General features: G+C 28.7%; 3 protein-coding genes across 3 annotated transcripts; 1 reads left to right on the top strand and 2 right to left on the bottom strand.

Moving 5' to 3' along the window:
• The first annotated feature begins 1500 nt into the window (after window positions 1–1500).
• On the top strand, window positions 1501–8186 carry LOC126676811 (uncharacterized). Its single transcript, XM_050371103.2, has 13 exons — window positions 1501–2367; window positions 3075–3908; window positions 3987–4298; window positions 4396–4821; window positions 5287–5367; window positions 5476–5562; window positions 5736–5951; window positions 6070–6345; window positions 6433–6534; window positions 6624–6850; window positions 6919–7042; window positions 7311–7828; window positions 7917–8186. Exons 1-13 carry the CDS (start codon window positions 1981–1983, stop codon window positions 8071–8073), a joined length of 3747 nt encoding a protein of 1248 aa, XP_050227060.1. The 5' UTR covers window positions 1501–1980; the 3' UTR covers window positions 8074–8186.
• Window positions 8187–9059: 873 nt separating this feature from the next.
• On the bottom strand, window positions 9060–11896 carry LOC126678713 (uncharacterized). Its single transcript, XM_050373607.2, has 4 exons — window positions 11264–11896; window positions 10576–11149; window positions 9689–10302; window positions 9060–9494 (listed from the first exon to the last, which is right to left on the bottom strand). Exons 1-4 carry the CDS (start codon window positions 11894–11896, stop codon window positions 9060–9062), a joined length of 2256 nt encoding a protein of 751 aa, XP_050229564.1.
• Window positions 11897–16438: 4542 nt separating this feature from the next.
• On the bottom strand, window positions 16439–18336 carry LOC126676315 (aldehyde oxidase GLOX1-like). Its single transcript, XM_050370493.2, has one exon. The coding sequence runs from the start codon at window positions 18253–18255 to the stop codon at window positions 16597–16599; it is 1659 nt and encodes a 552-aa protein (XP_050226450.1). The 5' UTR covers window positions 18256–18336; the 3' UTR covers window positions 16439–16596.
• Between the last annotated feature and the right edge of the window lie 3288 nt (window positions 18337–21624).

Genomic DNA, 21624 nt, shown 5'->3' with positions numbered 1-21624 from the left:
TTTGAATTTTGTTAGATAAAAATGTATATAATTTATTTATTTATTTTGCTTCAAGAGTTTACTAGTTCAAAATTAATTTTAGAAACTTAATTATTATTTTTATGATAGTTAAAGAACTAAATTGATTCTTTTATCAAAAATCAACCTTCTAGTTAAAGAACTAAAATGATTCTTTTATCAAAAATCAACCTTCTTCTTTGCTTAGAAAAAAATTATATCTCTTCTTTCGTTAATGGAGGGACAAAACTTCCTAGTTAGGCTGCCCTCCTATGAATATTTTCCGACCTAGACTTATTTTTGCGATGACTTGGATGAATGTTAATGGTGGAATGAAGGTTTTGTTATTGTTCACACTTAAAGTATCAAATAGAAAATGATAATAAAATATAAGGATTCATAAGTGAAATATTCTCACATCGCACGTAAATATCAAATTGAGAAACAATTCAATTTGGTCATCAAAATGTTCAACGGTGTCTGCTTGAGTCCTTAAAATTTATAATTTAACAAAATCTATATATATTTATAAATTTAGTTATATGTACTATAAAAATAGTAGAATTACAGTAACAGTATACGAATAATTTATCAAAATATATCAAAATAAAATTAATAATATACTAAAAGAATATTAAAATAAAGATACAATATTTTATGAGTATTTATATAAATTCATAAAATATTATAAAACAAAAACACAACAAAATTTAATTAAAGGAATATTAAGATTTTTTTTTTTAATAATTGGGGAAGGGGGATCGATTGTGGGAGGAATCGATCCCACGACCCAACAGATTATTGCCCAATGATTATAACATTTGAGTTATAACTCCTTGGTATCAATATACTATTAGTATACTCTCAATTAAGATATAATCGAGAGTATACTAATAGTATATAATATTATATAAATTTAAAAATATAACTAATTTGTAACCTATTATATAAATTAAAATTATTTTAAAATTGGTCTAATTTTACAACAATAATTTAAAAAATACTAAAATTAAACAAAGAGCATATTGAAAATATACACAATATGTCAAATTTTATTGACGGTGTATCAAACTATGCTTAAGTTATATCAATAGTAAGCATACCATATTTTTAATAATATTTTTGTACTTTTTAATATTCTTTTATATTTGTAAATTGATGTTTTGTTTTGAAAGAAGTTGATGTTATATTATGTAATAAAAAAAACCTTGTTTTTATGATAATTTTTTTAAAAATCAGTATTTATATATATATAAGAAAATTATTTATTAAGGTTCTTGTAGTTGTAGGTTTGCAGCAGACTCGATCGAACAAAAGCTTTTATATTTGGGTTTTAAGCTTGCATGATAGCTACTTTTTTGAGAAAATTAGGATAAATACTCCATTTTTACAAATAATTTGATTTCCTACCTCAATAAAGAAAAGATAAAGAAAATAGAGAAAATTAGGAAAAATACTCTCTTTTTATAAATATTTACAGATTATACCTCAGTTATTAAAAGATTCTGAAATTACTCTCTATTTTATGGACATATATGTCTTTACCTACATGGGCGGTTTTTTTTATTTTAATGACCCAGCCCATTTATGTTTATACTCCCAGTTTTCAAATATTTATGTTTTTACTCCGTGAGCAGTTATCACTCTTCCCTCTCTTTTCTTTCATTCTCTTTCATTCTCTTTCAGTCCTCGCTTTATTGCCGTTTCTTCGTCTTCCATTTTCTTCTTTTCTTCATCGATTTTGATTATTCGTTTCTGGTTCTCATTGATATATCTGTGTTTTCTGAATCTTATCAGTGCGTTTGGTGAGTAATGTTTACATTTTTCAATTAATTTGTCTGTAATCGTTTTTTAGGTTTTTTATGCATTTTTTTTTGATATTTTATTTAAACTTTTCAATTGTTTGTTCATATTTGTTGATTTTCTCTTTGTATTGTGTTGATTATAACTGATTTGTGTTTTATTTTCAGTTAATTTGACATCATGAGTGATTCCGATTTGAATAAAACAGTAACTCAAATCATTAGACAAATGAAAAGGCCTGTCACTGTTGATAATGAAGTGGATAATGTCGCTAATTCTCCTGTAACTGTTGATAATGAAGTGGAGAATGTCGTTAATTCTCCTGTCACTGTTGATAATGAAGTGGAGAATGTCGCTAATTCTCCAGTTCGAAAAAGTTTAAGAATCAAAATGTTACATGCAGTTGAAGTTCCTGTTTGTAAGACTGAGAAAAAATCAAGAATGAAGAGGAGAGCAGTTAAAAAATCTGTATGTGGTAAAAGGAAAGCAGAACCTGTTGTGGTTAAAAGAGACATTAAGATGAGAAGGCTTGGAAGTGATAATCTGAATAAAAATGATTCTATTCAGGTATAAAATTGTATATAAGTTGTGATACTTTTATGATAATGTTGTTTATAGTAGTTGATAATATGATGATATTATAATATTTTGTTTTGTTAGTCGATTGTAGTAATATAATTTTTTATGATAATTGTATGATAATGTAAAAATAATACGTTTTTTTGATTTTTGATTGATAATCAGATTTGTTATGTTAATATAATTTTGTATGATAATGATATGATAATACATGTTATACTCTAATTACAGTTTTTTATTTTGTTATATAAGTTGATGATACTGTTATGATAATATGTGTTTTCTGGTATAGTTTTCTGATTTATAAAAATGATAATCTAATTATAATTGTATGATAATGTAAATATAATATGATAATTGTATGATAATGTAAAAATAATACGTTTTTTTGATTTTTGATTGATAATCAGATTTGTTATGTTAATATAATTTTGTATGATAATGATATGATAATACATGTTCTACTCTAATTACAGTTTTTTATTTTGTTATATAAGTTGATGATACTGTTATGATAATATGTGTTTTCTGGTATAGTTTTCTGATTTATAAAAATGATAATCTAATTATAATTGTATGATAATGTAAATATACTATGATAAATGTATGATAATGTGATCATTATATAACTGTATTGTTATGATTATACTATGATAATGTAACTGACCTGTGTATATATTATTTGTTTATTGTAGAACTTTGATCTTTTAATTGCTCCGAATCTCCGGTTTGTTGGGAAAGTTGGCAAGGCTTGTTCTTTTGATGTGATAAAAAATATTAAATCGAAGCTTAGTTCTGATCAGCTGTCTACATTTAAGAGCAGTAGGTTTGGTTTGTATTTGGATATTGGAAAAGATGTATTGAGTCTTAGGCTTATACATTCCATACTGCTAAGGGAAGTCCATCATCCAAATATTGATGAGCTGTGGTTTTACTATGGTGGGCAAAACTTGCGTTTCAGTTTGTATGAGTTTGGATTGGTGAGCGGTCTTGTGTGCGGTGGGGACGAGTCCAGGTTTTCTGACTATTTCACTGGTGGAACTTTTTTTGATAAATTTTTTAATGATGATAATAAGATTAGTCGTTCTGTTATTGAATCGAAATTTAAAGATGCGGTGTGGGAGAATGATGATGATGCTGTAAAGTTCGCGAAGCTGTATTTTGTTCAGTGTTTTCTGTTGGGTAGCCTTGATAATACATTGATCGACAGCCGATTTATTCATCTACTGGACTGCCCTGATTTTGATGATTTTCCATGGGGAAAATATTCTTTTGATTTATTTGTTCAGTCTACCAAGAACAAGCTTTGGACCTTGTTGCAGGCATCAAAACAAGCTACATTTTATCGATTGTATGGCTTTCCCTATGCCATTCAATTTTGGTTCTATGAAACTCTGACTACTGTGCCTGCTTTTTTGTGTTCGTTGAATAATGCTGCTGCGTATCCTCGGTTTATGCGTTGGAGTCCGAAGGATATGAGAAAGATTCAAAACTTTGATTTCAAAGTTTTTGATGATCCAAATGAAAAGGTATAAATATCTTGTTTTATTATAATTTTGATTAATTTTGTGTACTGTTAGTTAGTGATTTTTTATTGTATATTGTAGGTTATATCAAGTTCAAACATTAAAGCCACTGCTTATGAATTAAGTGAAAATATTGTGTCTGGACTGAATGATCAAGATTATGTCTTTAAAGAAGAGGAAGCTGCTGCTGCTGTTAATACTGAGGGTGATGGTACTTTTGAAGTGGCGAAGTCTGCTTGCTTGAAGTTTGTTAATGAATTGAAAGATTTGGTCTTTGATAGTGGTATTGAGTATTCTGATATGGAGTTAGGTGTCAGAAAACAGATTTATGATTGCATAGAGAGCTTTGAAACTAATCAATTAGCTGACATTTTCAATGATAAATCTGTAAAGGTACGTGCTTATGCGTTGTTTTAAATGATAAATTTATGATAATATTATGTTTTCATTTTAAATATAACTTTAACAAGTTTTGTCATTTTATGTGTAGTCTGATAATGTTGATAATGAGGTTCACTCTTCTGATCGTCATGAAGAAGACAACTCTTCCGATGAAGAGACTGAAAGTTGCAATTATGCTGAAGAAAAGATTAGAAATACTAAATCTGTCGATGATGAGAGGGAAGATGCTGAGTCTGCTGAGGATGTGACTACATTGGCTGAGGATGTGACTACATTGGCTGAGGAAGAGGTTAAAAATGATAAACCTGCTGAAGATGTGACTAAAATGGCTGAGGAAGAGAGTAAAAATGAGAAGTCTGCTGAGGACAAGTTTGAAAAGGATGATTCTGTTGAGTATCCTATTAGAAATGAGAAAGATTATGGTGATGAGAGTAACATTGATACTTCTTCTGATGAATACAGCGAACATGAAAGTGAGAATGTGCAGAAAGTTTATTATTCAGAGAGTGGAAAGGTAAATTTTATGTTTTTTTCATTATTTTATCAGTATATTATCATTATAATAGTTGATAATAACATGATAATATCTGATAATTACATGATAATATCATGATAATATAATGATAATGTCTTTGTAGTGTTAATAAGTTTATCATAATATGATTATGATAATACCATGATAATATGATGATAATGTTTGTTTGATTAATTTTTTTTTGTTTTGTTTCTGATTACAGACTATTGTTAAATCCAATGCTTATTATGTTTCTGATTTTGAGATTGCATTATATTATCATGATAATATCATGATAATAACATGATAATATCATGATAATATCATGATAATGTCATGATAATATAATAATAATGACTTATAGTGTTAAAAAGTTTTATGATAATATGATTATGATAATACCATGATAATATGATAATAATGTTTGTTTGATTAATATTTTTATTGTTTTGTCTCTGATTACAGACTATTGTTAAATACAATGCTGAGCATGTTGCTGATGATCAAGCCAACACTGATCATGTTGCTGTACTAGAGAGCAGAATTGTAAATTTTTTATTTTAATCTTGTGTTTTTAATATTCGTTTTAGTGTTATTGTTATTATTATGATGCTGCTGTTTGTTTGACGTTGCAATAAAATTTCTGTTTAATAGATTGATGCTGAGGGTAATGATCAGATCAAACCTGCTGCTGATGATAAATTGAATGAAGAGCACGTTTCTGCATTAGAGAGTGCGAAGGTAATATTTTCTATGGACATATAATGTGATGATAATATGATGATAATATGATAATATATTATCATACAAGAGTATTTTAGATGATAAATGTATGATAATATAATGTGTTGATAATATGATGATAATATTATTATATTTGTTCAATATTTTTGATAAATTATGTCTGTGTACAGATTGATTCTGAGGTTAATGATGTAGTCACACCTGTTTCTGGCGATGTTGTGTCTATTCCTACGTGTAGTAGAGGTGTGAGGAAGGTTTATGGAAAACAACCTGGATTTGAATTGTTTGTGGAACAAGATGGTTATTTTGATGAAGTTGGTGATCAATCCGGCTTTGATTTAGTTGGTAGAGGAATTGAAGTGGGATTAAAAGATTCTTGTACTGAGGTATAATCATGTTATATAAATTTCTGATAATGTTTATTATGACTGTTTTATTTGATATAATAATATGCTGATAATATGATGATAATATGATGATAATTATATTTTTGTGATTTTACAGAATGTCAATAAGGATGCTTCTGAAGTTGATACTCCTAAACCAACTATGTTAGATCAATTGGTGCAAGATGAAGTTGACAAGCTTGCTGATGTTTGTAGCGATGAGTTTTTGCTAACTCCAGTTGATGCTAATTCTGAAAAGGTTGATTTGGCTGTTCCTTCTAATAAGATTCATTTAGAGAAGGTAAATGAATCTGATGAGATAGTTGATCTTGCTGCTGCGGAGTCAGATGTATCAAATATTGTTGCTTCGTTGTCTGTTTATATTCCAACTGAGGTATTTATAAAATGAACTTAGTTTTGTTAGTTTGTTTTTGTTTTTGTTAAGTTGTGTTTTTACTGTGTGTTCTGTTATTTTATGTAGGAAAAGTTGAATGAATCGGCTGTTTTAGCTGTAAAGCCTGTTTCACCTAAAATTGCAGATAAAAATGACGACACAGTTCCTGTTGGAAAAAGTAGACCAAAAGTAATATATTTTATTTTATTACAACTATTTAATTATGGCATTCTTTTTATTTATTTTATTTATAATTTATTACTGTTTTATTGTAACAGCTTGTTTTTAAAAGGAAAGCAGTTCAGGTTGATGTACCGGCTAAATTTGCATTGATTGAGCGAATAAGGAATTTAGACTCGGCAGATAAAGTTAAATCAATGGGGATCACTTTTACAAATCATTGTCCTTTGTTGATGGAAAGTGTTCATGATATGTGCAACCAATTTTGGCTTTCTGAGTTTAATGACTGGATTGAAACTAACACGTATAGGAGAAAACATCCAACGTAAGTTTTTTTGTTATCATGTTTTTGATTTGTTTAATTGCTTTAAATACTAACTTTGTATTTTCCAGCAATGAAATTTACTATCCAAGAGAAAAGATATTACGCCCAGGATTTAGGCTTGGTGGAGAGGAAATTACTGTAAAAGATTTCTTCCATATTTTGAATACACCTGGTGGTTATTTGGAATCGAGTGTAAGTAACATTTATTCAACTTATTATTATTTGTATATATTTGATAACTACATGATATTTTTATGATTGGGTTATGATAAGGTTATGATACTAAATATTTTTTGTGATTTTTATTGTTAATATACTTCTGTTTTATGATAAGTTTATGATAATATTACTTATAGGTTTATGATAATATCATGTTAAGAAATATGTACTGTTATTTAGTTTTATGGTATTGTTATAATTATCTTTATATTCAATTTGTTTGTTTGTTTTTCTGTTTCAGCATATTGATTGTCTGTTTACGTACCTGCGAAAGAAGTGTATTTTTCTGAACAACAGCTATAGTGTTTGTGGAAATTGGTTTGATCAGTATGTGCAGAATGGATATCGACTCTACCTCGAGAATCAAAATGTCACTGATCTGCCTCAGTTTGATGCAATATATAATTTTATAGTTGGAGAGGATGGACTTTATAAGAGGGCATGGGGCGATCTGAAGTTCATACTTTTTTCAGTTCATCTTAAAATTGATGGCGAATTTAAAGATCATTTTATTCTTGCCAAGCTGAGTTTTGATGAAAGATGCTTCTATGTGTATAATTCTTCTAGGAATCTGCTATATGATGAGCCTGTACGCGAAGCTATGACTGCATATTCAACGTTACTGCCATTAATTTTGAACTATGTTGGATTTTACGATCGTACTGATATCAACTTCAACTCAGTTTATTATGTTGGCAAGAAAACAACTGATCCATTTGCTGTAGCTTTTATGGATGACCTTCCTGTTCAAGAAAATTCGTAAGATTCTTTGATTTTTAAGTTCTGTTTTGTTTTTTATTTATTAAGTTTAATTAGATACTTATATTGTGTTTTAAAATACATGCAGAGATTGTGGTGTGTATGCTACTGCTTTTGCCGAATATTTGATTGAAGGGAAGCGTATTCCGAAGGCTCTTCGTATTAAACAAATACGTAACAGATATGCAGTTAATCTTTTCATGTATGGTAGGTGGAAGAACAAGAGTGGTTATGTATCTGATTGAATTGTAATTTTTGTTTTTGTTGTACATTTGTTGATTTGTTTTTACAGTTTTAGTAATGTTTGACAATTTTTTTTTTGTAAATACTATTAAGGAAGGATTTGATTTTATTATGATATGATAAGTGTATGATAATTATATTTCTCTTATATGACTACTTTCATGATAGTTATATGATAATATGAAGTACAGCATATATTATAATTAGTATATTTGAACCTGTAATTATTGTTTTTACAGATTACTATATGCTAAGGATGTGATACAAGAGATTTGAATGAAGTGAAGAGTATTCAGGATTGTCTTCATATTGAATATTTTTTTAATGTTAATCTTTCATGTATGTTAGCAAAACAAGATAGTTTGTTTATTATAATGATTTTTGAATGTTGCTGATGCTATTATGTCAATTAATTTCTTGTTTAAATTTCTGATATATAATTATGGAAGTATAGCTAAAATGATAACTAAATGAAAAGTGTATGATAATAATTTATGATAAGTGTATGATAATCAGTATGACAATCAAATGAAAAGTTTATGATAATCATGTGAGAATTATATGATATTAACATGAGTAAGTGTATGATAAGTTCATGATATTGACATGATAAGTGTATGATAAGTTCATGATAAGGATATGCTAACATATTTTTAAAAAGTATATTATAATATGATAAGCATATGATAACATATGATAAGCATATGATAACATATTTTTAAAACTTTTGACAGATTATTATTCCAAATTCATGATAAGTGTATGATAATTAAATGACAAGTATATGATAATCAGAATATTCATCATTTATTATTATGATAATTTTAAGATTTTCTTACAGATTACTACTCCAAACAATTTTACAAATGAAAAGTGTATGATAATAATTTTTGAATTGTTAAAATTTTATTAAATGACAAAATGAAATGGAATATTTCAATTACATAATAGCAGTTCAAATCTTTCAAATCTTTACATAATAGCAGTTCTATTTATTTTTTGGCATATTCCTACAAGTTTTACGATTATGTCCATAAGCTTGACACCTTGTACACCTGTTCTGTGTCTGATGTTCTACTACTCCTTTTATTCTTCTCTTCTTTGGCCTTCCTGCTTTAATTCTGCCAACAGGAGGTAAGACAATATAATTTTCTACTTCAGTAGGTATATCCCATGTGTCTTCTTTATTTACAGGGTATACAACTTCTTCATATGTAGCAAGCATCTTTTCATTTGTGAAGTAATTTGAGCAGTATTCATGTGGGTCTTGATGCTTGTCATAGCATACAGCAGAAGCATGCCTACAAGGAAGCATATCTACTTGAAATTTGTTGCATGTGCAAGTTCTATCCTTCATGTTAACAGTAAAAGTACTTCCCAAGTCAATCACACTGAATATGTATTCATCTGAAGTTCCATCAACCTGATGACCAGAAGATAAAATTCAACATATGATAAATCAATGATAATGTTATGATAGTCAGATGATAAGTTTATGATAGTCAGATGATAAGCTTTGGATAGTCAGATGATAAGCTTTGGATAGTCAGATGATAATGTTTATGATATTATGATATTAAGATGATAACGAAGAATTTAAGCTAATTTATGATTTACCTTGAGTTCCATTGATTCTAAGTATTTTTCCCTGAGAATAGTTTCATATTTAGTTGACAACTTTGTGAAAGTTCCTTTAGCAAGATTTTTGTTTTTGCAGCTCCATCTTTGAACCAAGTTCCTTAAGTATTCCATAAGCATTGTAACTGGTAATTCTCTTGCTCTGTTAACTGCTGCATTAAATGACTCTGCTGTATTAGATGTCAAAATATTGTACCTTTTGTTCACAGAATGTGATACTGCCCACTTTTTCAATCCAACCCCAATGAGATATTCTGTAAGTTTTGGACTGATATTGTGTAGTTCGTCCATATGTATTTTGAACTCTGTTTTTGTATAAGATCTTGCAGCTGCCATGAAGAGATCTTTAATTTTCTTGTGCTGTTTCTTGAATTTGTATTTCACATTATTCAGTAAATGAAAAATGCAAATGTCATGTTGAACTTCTCCTTCAAAAACACTCTCTATTGCTTTTTTTATGCTGTCGTGTCTGTCTGAAATTATACACATTTCCTCTCTTACACCAAACACAGATTTGATGTTAGTGAAAAACCAATTCCATGATGCATCATTTTCTGAATCAGTAACTGCAAATGCAAGGGGGAATATTTTTCCTGCAATATATAATATGATATTAAATTAATATATGTAATAAAATAAGATAATGATAATGCTATTCCAATATTATGATAATGATATGATAATATTATGATAATGATAATGCTATGATAAGTAGATGATAATTGTGTGATAATGTAAATATACCGTGATAATATTATGATAATCCTATCTAATTCTATTATCATCAGAAGATTATAGGATGAAATAATTATGATAATGTAATGATAAAGTCATGAATAATTTGATTATAAGTATTATTTGCTTACCAGCTGCGTCATGCGTTGAAGCTGAAAAAAGAGTACCTCCATATGGTCCTTTCAAAAAGGTTCCATCCACAATCATAATAGGAATACAGTGATTCCATCCACTAATTGATGCCTTCAGTGACATGAAAGCATAGAGAAATGAATTATTCTCATCTTTTTTCAACATTACAACTGAACCTGGATTTGTTTGCTGTATCATGTAAAAGTATCTTGGTAGTTGAGCAAATGAATTTTCTGGTTTTCCTCTTAGAAGCTCCATTGCTATTTCTCTACATTTCCAAGCCTTCCAGTAATCCAACTTAATGCGATAATCATTTCTCATATCTCTGATTATGTCATTAGGTGTATAAATTGTCTTGACATCCAACAAATTTGGTTTTATGATTTTTGCTATTGTTCTTGAGCTGACATATTTGTTTTCCCCCATTCTAACCTCCAATGAACATGTATGACTATTACTGAATGTTCGCACCTGAAACATTTTGGTATGTCCAATTCTTGATGCATAAAATTTCCATTCACAATAATCATCGATGCATTTTAACCGGTACTGTCTTGTGCAGGATTTTACAACCTGTATCATTTATGATATGTGTATGATAATTAGTGACATGATAATAGAAAAGATAAACAGATCATTGTATTTAAAAAAAAAAGATTAAAATAAAAGGATATAATATAATGTTACCTTGTATTGAAAATGGTCTGCTAATCCGTACAGACTCATATCTGTTATTAGTGTCTCTTTGTCTATGAATATCCCTCCTTCTTCTATTTTCTGATTTACTTGTATGTTTGGAGCAATATCTTCTTCAAAATCATGTTCTGGAAGATTTTCTTGAAGGTCGCATAGGAGGTTTGCATATTCAATCATATCCATAGTTGTGTTAGATATTTCTTTTGATCCATATGATTGATCATAGAGCAGTGATGTATTGTCTTCATAAACAAAACTTGAACTGTTTTCTTTGTTTGCAGCTGATGATGACGATGACTCCATTAACTGCCTAGATTCTATTTTATTAATAACAACACAAATTGGATATTTTGTGAAATTATTTTCATTCTTCTTTAACTCTAAATAGAATCTGAGACTTCCTTCGTCTTCAATTTTCATTGGAGGATAATTGTCACGTATCAGAAATTTTATATCTAACTGTACTGCACTATCTTGTAGAAGCAAACGTTGATATACTATTTCATAAAAATCTTTGAATGTGCAGTCCATTTCCAATAAAAGTCCTGTTATTTGAAAGTCAATAAATCTGCCTTCATCATTCCATTGTCCATTATGTTGCATTAAGACTTGAATATTTTCCATTTTCTGCATGTTATAAAAAATATGATTAGCTTATGATAAATATATGATAATAATATGATAATCATACTTTTTTTTATCATCAAGCTAAAGCAGTTATCACCAAGGTAATCTATCAGCAGATTATCAGCAAATTATCATCATATTATCATCATAATATTTTAACACATTCTTTTATGATAAATATTTTAACACATTCTTTTATTATTACATATAATTACATGATAACATCTAACTTTAATTCTCAGGCATTTATCATCAAGGTATCAGCACATTATCATCATATTATCATAAATACATTCAGATAGGAGCTTTTTTGAGCACATTATCATCATGTTATCACAAATACATTCAGATAGAAGTATTATTACATATAATTACATGATAACATCTAACTTTAATTCTCAGGCAGTTATCATCAAGGTATCAGCACATTATCATATTATTATCATAAATACATTCAGATAGGAGCTTTTTGAGCACATTATCATCATGTTATCACAAATACATACAGATAGAAGTATTATTACATATAATTACATGATAACATCTAACTTTAATTCTCAGGCAGTTATCATCAAGGTATGAGCACAATATCATCATATTATCATAAATACATTCAGATAGGAGTTTTTTGAGCACATTATCATCATGTTATCACAAATACATTCAGATAGAAGTATTATTACATATAATTACATGATAACATCTAACTTTAATTCTCAGGCAGTTATCATCAAGGTATCAGCACATTATCATCATATTATGAAAAATACATTCAGATACAAGTTTTATTACATATACTTGCATGATAACATCAAACTTTACTTCTCAGCCAGTTATCGTCAAAGTATCAATACATTATCATAATAATCATAATACGTATATTATAATGATAACAGCTTATTTATTTTTTGAAAATTAAAAAAAAATAGGTAAAAACAGTTATTTACCTTGAGATCGCGAATTTGAGATTGTGAACTTGAAATCGAGAACTTGAAATTGAGAGCTTGAAATCGCGAACTTGAAATCGCGAACTTGAAATCGAGAGCTTGAAGACGAGTTTGAAGACGAGCTTTCAGAGAGAGAAATTTGAAGAGAGAGAAAAAGAAGTCTCGTTGTTGTGAGTGAATTTGTCAGCTGGGAGAAAGGTAATCATTATATAGGAGGAGTAAATTCCTAAATAAAAAGATGCGGAGAGTAAAAAGTCAAAAGTAATATATTTTTGAGGTAATTTCAATATCTTTTCCGCGTTGAGGTATTTTATCATATTATTTTCTTATTTTAGGTAAATTCCTAATTTTCTCAAGAAAATACCTCACTCTTTTATTGTTTTTATTTTTTTACTCTAAGAGCATCTCCATTGCATGTTGTATCTTTTATGCTATTTTTAGCACAAAATAAGATAAAATGCTACATATAGCACATATTACTGAAATTTACTCCATTGCAAAATGCTAAACTAAATGCTAAATTTATAGTTTTATAAGTGATTATCATTATTGATGGCAAATCTGTAAATAATTTAGATATAATAAAATTTAGCATATGCTAAACTTTCTAACAAATTTGGCACAAAGTTTAGCATATGCTAAATTTAGCACATAAAATAGAAGTGCAGTGGAGATGTTTTTTTTATACTAAATGCGAAATTATAGCATTGTGAGGTATTTTGGCACTAGAGTGGAGATGCTCTAAGACATGTTTATATTATAATTATACCTAATTTTATTATTATTTTACTCTTAACCATATTTTTTATACTCTAAGTGACAACAGCTGTCACTTTTTTCTTTTTTTTTCTCTCTCTCTTTCTTCTTCTTCTTCTTCTTCTTCTTCTTCTTTTCTGTTTGTTTTTTCACGCCATTTTTCTTCTTCTTCTTCTTCTTCTTCTTCACTATTCCGCCATTAGTCCGCCACTGCTTCGCCATCATTCTATTGTCGCTTTATCGTTCTTTTCATATTTGATTTTAGTGATTTTTGCTTAATTCGTGGTAATTAATACGATTTATATTAATTTTCATATATAAATAAATTATTCTTTGATTTTTTTTAATTTTATATCTAAAAATCAGCATGAAGAATGATTTATGATGAAAAAAACGATTTTCTGCACAAAAAAAATAATTTTTTGCAAAAAAAACTGCATCTGATTATCATATGAGTATCACTGCATTATCATCATATTATCATAACATTGCTGAAAAAATATTTTTCTTATAAATAACAGCCTCTGATTATTATATGAGTATCACTTCATTATCATGTCGTTACATAACACTCTAGTGAGATAATGTTATGATAACTATATGATAATGAAGTATGATAAATTTATGATAACATATGTAAAAAAAATATAGAAGGATTTCATGATAATAGAATGATAATGTTATGATAACTAAATTAGTTTTTGATTATCATGTTAGTATCACTATGATACCGAGATAATAATATTTATGATACCTATATGATAATATTATGATAATATCCATGATAATGTATGATAAAATAGTGTCTGATTATCATGTGAGTATCACTATATTATCATGTCGTTATCATAACACTGGAGTATGATAACTAGATGATAATGAAGTATGATAAGGTTATGATAATTGGATGATAACGTACGTGAAAATATAATTACAAAAAGATTCATGCTATACCAGTGATAACCAAATGATAATTAAATAAGAAAGTTATGATAATAGTATAATAATATGATACCTATATGGAAACAAATTACATAAAAATTAGGATAACGAGATGATAATGTGAAGATAATAGTATGATAAGGTTCTTATTGATAATAAGATAATAATAATAATAATATGATGTTGTCTAATATTATCCAGCAATATCATCACATTATCATATAATAATCTTCTACATACGATACTGATAATGGCATGATAATAAGATGACAATACAATATGATACACAGATAATTACATGATAAGGTGAAACTGTGATAATCATATGATAAGGTGATACAGTGATAATCATATGATAATGTGATACTGTGATTTTATCTTAAATTTTAATTATTATATTTAGTTTGTATAATTTTTTGAATATGCTATCAATATAATAAAATATTTAAATAGTAGCATATATTTTTAAATTAAAATTTTTTTTGATAATACTAAAATAAATGAAAAGAAAATGTTTTATTTATTGGTAATTTATAATATGTATATTTATTAATTTAAAGAATGAAGAGATAAAAAGAAATAAAAAAACTAGATATTGAATAAATAAAAGAAAGTTCAAATTGTTAACAATTTGTAGTGAGCACATGCAGAATGCGCGGAGAGAGAAAGAGAAAGAAAGAGAGAGAGAGAGAGAAAGAGAGAGTGTGTGTGTGTCAGTTAATGGAGTGTTGTGTCAGTTTCTATAGTTAGAGTATAATTACAAATAATTAATCACGGAGAGTAAAAAAACAAAAAGCCTAACATTTTGATGTATTTTTGATATCTTTTCCGTGTTGAGGTACTTTTTCCTATTATTTTCTTATTTTAGGTAAATACCTAATATTCTCTACTTTTTTGTCTTGTGGGCTCCTCAACATGTTTGGATCAATGGGCTTCCAATCAACCATTTTAGAACGCGGATGAACTATAATGTTATTGTTTTCCAATTAGACTAATTATGGTTTATATTTGAGATTGTAAATATAATTTTTTTAATTATATATATCTATATATATCATAGTTTATATTTCAGATTGTTGCATGTAATTTTTTTTATGTTTATCGTTATTTGGATATTTATTTTTCATGATTCATTCGTCTTTTAATTATTATTTTTAACTAAATCAGAGTTTTCTTTGAAACCATTGATTTTTTTTAATTTTTTTAATTAAATTAAATTTATTTTATTTTTTTACATATATTTTAAATATTTTTTTTTTCTTACTCCATTTACTATTTAAAACTTAAAATTAACTGAAAAAAAAAATTAAAACTTCAAGGATGAAGTATCTTAACAAAAAAGTTAAGGATGAAACTGAACTTGTTTTTTAAATTAAGTTTTTTGACTTCATTACTTAGTTGATTAACACTAATACTGAACGGAAAATGTAGGATACTATCGTTTATTTTTCGAATAAAAAAGATGAAAGTAAATTATAATATATATGGAAAACTTTCAGGTAATTTGCTCTTTCTTTTTGAGTATTTTGTTAAAATATTATAGTCTTAACCAAAGTTATGTAGTTTTGTTAAAGAAAAAAAACTTAAATGAACAAATAAGTAATGTTGTTATTATGTTTTATACTTTAATCAATAATGATCGAATGTTTTATGTCGTGGACGGAACTAGACATATAGCCTGAAGGGGCCTCCGTCCCTGCTTTTTTTTAAGTTAATAAATATTTTTCAATTTTTTTAGAAAAGTATAATGTTTTCATACATTTAACCTCCTGAAAAACAAATTATATGATTATGTTTTTTTATTTCACGAAAGCTAATTCCGCGCCTGTTTCTGACCTTCCAAAAGAAAAAGGTTGTGGCTGTATAATCGGGGACAAGCATGAGTAGATGCTCCGTTGTAATGACACGAAATGATTAATAATGACCATTTTCACAATTCAGACCATCTCATAATTACCAATTGAACAAGAATCTTTTTTCATCAATTCTTGAAAATTAAGACCACAAATCTATTCTCATAAATTCTTAATTCAAGAACAACAACTACCCCTACTACTTGATATGGGCCCACGTTCCTCTACTAGGAACACCTTCATGGACCACAAAAAACTGATAATATCCCGGAGGTGCTATTGCGGCGGTTGCCGGTGCATTAACAGTAACCACATAGTTATCGCCGCCCCCATTTTGTGCACCATCACCTTCCAAAGCCAAAACCAACAACCTTTGATTCATCGCAAAAGAATGTGTAGTGAAAGATGGTGAAACCATTGCCACAAATATGTTTGCAGGATTTTCTTGATTCTTTAACTGAAACTCCATTGTAAATTTCTGCTTGTAAACAAGATCGACGGCTGGCTTTATGGCAGTGATGTTTGGCCTCGGAATATCTGAGCTTATGTATGGAGGATAAAATGCTTCAAGACTCAGCTCAGTCGGATAGATTGCAGTGAAGTTGTAGTTTCTATTTGGATTGCTTCCGCCGACCAAGACACGCCCATCTGATAGCAAATGTGCAGCTGAATGGTATAAACGAGGGATCGGAGAAGCACTCATTATCTCAAATCTGCTGCTTGTGTTGCTATTTTTGGGTCTGTACAGAACTGGATTTAAAACTGGCTCTCTCGCTGAATTCCAGCCAGCACTTCCTTTAGCTGCACCATTTATAATCAGCACTTCACCTGTCGGCAACATTATCATGTCACCCATTATTCTACTGAGCGGCATTTCCTCCATTTCCCAGCTAGGATTTTCACTGGTTATTACTAACCTGCCGCAGGTTTTTGTTGCTTCCACGTAAATTCCTGAATCCGCTTTTTGATTTGAATCTGGCAATGTTCCACCACAAATTAAAACTTCTGCATCTGGAATGATGCTGTAATTCCTATCTAGTATCACCGGAAGCAGAACCGAGGACCCAGTGCTTGGGTAGTTGCGCGAAATGTTTCCAGGCATGACAGGATAGTCTCTGACCACCTTGTTGTGCACATAGTCTAGCAGAATTGCTCTATCATTAGCGAAAATGAAGAGATTTCCGTCAGGAGAGAGGTGCAAGAAAGGGTATAGATTGTTTGGAATAAGCGGAGAATATCTAGTTTCTTTCAGAAATGGAAGTTTGTATAACTCTTGATCAGAACTCGACATTTTCGGGATGAATTCGTAATTAAACTGATATCGACCCCCGACGACAATGAACTTCCCGTCCGGTAAAATTTGATTGGAAGCGTACCATCTTGGTGAAAGAAGTCCTTTCGGATCCTCTTTCCAATCACAATTGTCACACGGCTCAAGCGTCCTGACAACTCGTTCTCCAAGCCTATAGCCACCGCTCTGGACAAGCACGCCGTCTTCTGACAATCCGCCGGAAGAGCACCATGTATCAGTAAGTACAGTAAGCGGCCGAATATTTCGGTTGAAAGGATCAAACTCCACAGAATGAACAAAGCAATCAGTGTTTTGAAATTCAGCAGTGCATTTTGCTTGAGGCAGAGAAAGATTGGAGGGGCCAAAATTAGTTCTGTCAAAGGTGATGATCTTGTCATTAGGCAGCAACTGCATGTGCATTGCTGAAATCCCAATGCTTTTCTTCAAAAGTTTCCATCTTCCTGGGTATGTTTGGGCATCAAGTGATGAAAACAAGAGTGAAATGACTGCCAACAGTAGCAATGACTGTAGTTCTGTTTTCATGGCTACTTTGGTATGAGAGTACATGTGGTGAGAGTGAATTGTCCATTACTACTTATATCTCATCTGCTTCAAATCAATACTACCAAGCAGCATTAAAAGCTTCTGCTTTTGATTACTGACCTGAAATGTAGTAATTTTTCTATTTGTAAGTGGGTAAATTTAGACGAATTAGATTCATAATTATCCACAAGTATATTGAAATTGATAAGTATATAATGAATATAGTCTATAACTTTCACTTTTTTAATCAGTTATATTCAAGAAATAAATAAAAAATTGGAGAGTCTGTTATTCAATATGCACGATCAATATAAATAATAAACCAAACTGATAAATATTTTAGTACATGATATATATATGGGTAAATGGCCGAAATCTTTTATAAATGATGACTAGACAGTTAGAGAGAGTAAAATGAAAAGATTTAAATGGTCATTGGTTGCAGAATTTTGTTTGATGGTGCAAAATTTGGAGTTGAAATTAGAAAAATGTAAATGCATGAGGTACAATTCAGAAACGGGACCCAATAGACTGATAGAGTAATAGCAGTAAGTGCTTGTACAGCCATGATTTGTTGCCTCCATCAAGATTGCATTTATGTATTTTGTTGTTCCACTTCTCTAATAAAATATCAACTTATTTAGAACCTCACATCGCATGTATTATGTTTATAGCTTATTTGAGATCGATAATATGATACATTAATGCGTTATTCTGACGCCATAATTCCTATTATGCAATTTACCCATTTTATTATTGATTCCATAAAACATTGATCACAGTCTAGTATTCTCTTTTCCTTTCATCCTTTCATAAATAATATTTCATCAGTCCCAATAGAGTTATCTCCTTTAAAAAAAAAAAATTTATTTCAAAACTCTTATCTACTTTTAAAAAGTAACAACTTTTACACTCAATTTTCCTATATTACCGCTATTTAAAATCCATTAATAAGTAAATTGCAAGTGAACCACATATCAAATATGGGTATGACAAAAAAAATAAAAAAATTACAAAATTCATAAACAATGATTATTTTTTTTAAACTGTGTGATAAAAGTAAAGTTGACAACTCTATTTGGACGGAGGAAATACTATATGCATAACTATTTACCTTTATTTTTTTTAATGTTTCATATTTTAATATGTAAGATGTGATAGAATTAAATATCATTATCCGTCACAATTTAGATATTCTTTTATGAATAGAATTATATAGAAAATCTAAAGGCCTAGTTACTAAAAAATACTTAAATTTTTTGATATTTTTTTGCCAAATGTTGTAAAAAGGCGAAATCTTTCACATAAGTTTCACAAAAGTCCCGACCTTTCAATTTTGTCGATTTTGGCCAAAAACTGATTATTTGGTTTCACATAATTATATTTCTATCTAGGGGGTGTTTAGTTTAACTTTTCGATAGAATTTTCAATTTTTTCTTTTTAAAAAGCGTCATTTTAGCGTTTGTTGAGAAAATTTGAAAAAAATTTGGTAGCTTTTTCAGCCTTCAACATTTGTTGTTGAAAAAGCTCCAATTTGGAATTTTTTTGCCAACGATGGATAGTTGTTTCAGTATTATTAATTATTTAGATAAAACTAGCCCTACTTAAATATATTATTTTATTCTATATAAAATCATTTAAACTACTTTTAAATTATCTAATTATTTATAAACCATATAAAAGTAGCTTATTTATATAATAGCATTTATAATTAAATAGTTTTTTAAATATTTTATATAAAATAATTTTAAATTAAATGTTGTTTTTAAAAAATAATTTAATGATTTTTATTAAATATAATATAATTTATGTATAATATAAAAAATAAAAAATATTATTATCCTTTAAAGTCTTACAACATATCAACAACAACAGCTAATTTGATTTCACCAAAGATCTATTATCTATCAGCTAACAGTTATCAAATTATCAAGCTATCAGCTAATAACTATCACAACTAGTTATCAGTTATAAGAAGCAGATGAACAACATGGAGATGTAAATTATGATATATAATTTTATAATACTCCATAATTAATAAGTAACAAATTAATAATATATTATCCTAAATTTTATTTTATAAATTAAACAGTCACAAAAATAAAAATAAAGAAATTCAAGGCAAAGACAGAGGCCAGTTTAATAAATATCAATCACAAAAACTGTCGGTTGGTCCAATCAATTGGAATTGTCCTAGTAAGCGGCATCGTTTTGCTTGAACGAAAAAAAGATAGCCCCTTTTAGATTTTTGTGGAAAGATTAAGCAGCTAAAGAGATAAGTTTAACAGACACATAGAGCAACGTTGATCTTCTTCTCCAATTAGTGAATCTTCCGATTTGTTCTTAAAAGTTTTTTTATTATTGTTAAGAAGGGACGAACGCTTATAGAAGGAATTTATGATAATTTAAAAATGAAATAAATACTTTTGATGTAAAAAAATGTCAATTATGGTCAATGTGATCCAAACCTCCGAACAATAGCAGTGCCCATCTTCACAACACATTTTCTCACGAACCGCATTGAATGGGGGAATAGGCAGGCTAGTAGTCCCCCTGTACAAATTTTACTTACATAAATATAGGTCAAGCTAATTATTCTCCCCCTTTTATTTGAATAGTTATACAACGCAACTGTTGCGCCACGTCATTCGTGCAACAAACCAATGAGGCGTTAGCCATGTGCAAATGTTTAATAATAAAAAAATAAGCAATAAGTAAAGATTCTCTATCGCAAATGATTATTGGCTTGTTGTAAAAATGACGTGGCACATCCGTTGTGTGGGATAAAGACTCCTTTTATTTTTGTAATTACCCCCTAGCTCCTCCAAATTTGTCGGCCGATTCGTCGTTAAAATTTATAATACATAATTTTTTTTGAGAATGTTGTGTTTTCTCATTTTCGTATCCGAAACTCTCGAAATTTATAGGAAGCGGCTCATGGCCGTTCACAATAAATAACAAAAAAACACCCATTTTTTTTAAAAAAAAAAATTAAAGACTTACCAACACTTTTTTAATCTTTTTTATTGGATTATATTATATTTTTAATATAATTGTGAAGGCTTTAAAATATAAATTTCAATCCTAACTATGAAATTTATAGATACGTTATTATATCTTATGAATTTAAATTTAAACATAGAGTAATATATTTGCATAGAAATAAAATTGATAAATAAAATTTAATATAGTAAAATATAAAAATCGCTACTAAAAAAACGAATTTCCGGCTGAATTTTTCGGGGAACAAAAAACTCATCGCTAATTGTTTATTTGGTGCCATTTGGAAACGGAGAAGACATCACCATTTACTAATAGATTACCAAGAATTTAATATGCTAATGAAGCACTAATTCAATGCTAAAATTTATATATCGTTTTAGCGTAGGTTGC

The sequence above is a fragment of the Mercurialis annua genome, linkage group LG4 (assembly GCF_937616625.2).
Source record: "Mercurialis annua linkage group LG4, ddMerAnnu1.2, whole genome shotgun sequence".
Lineage (NCBI taxonomy): Eukaryota > Viridiplantae > Streptophyta > Magnoliopsida > Malpighiales > Euphorbiaceae > Mercurialis > Mercurialis annua.
This window is presented reverse-complemented; position numbering and strand designations above follow the sequence as displayed.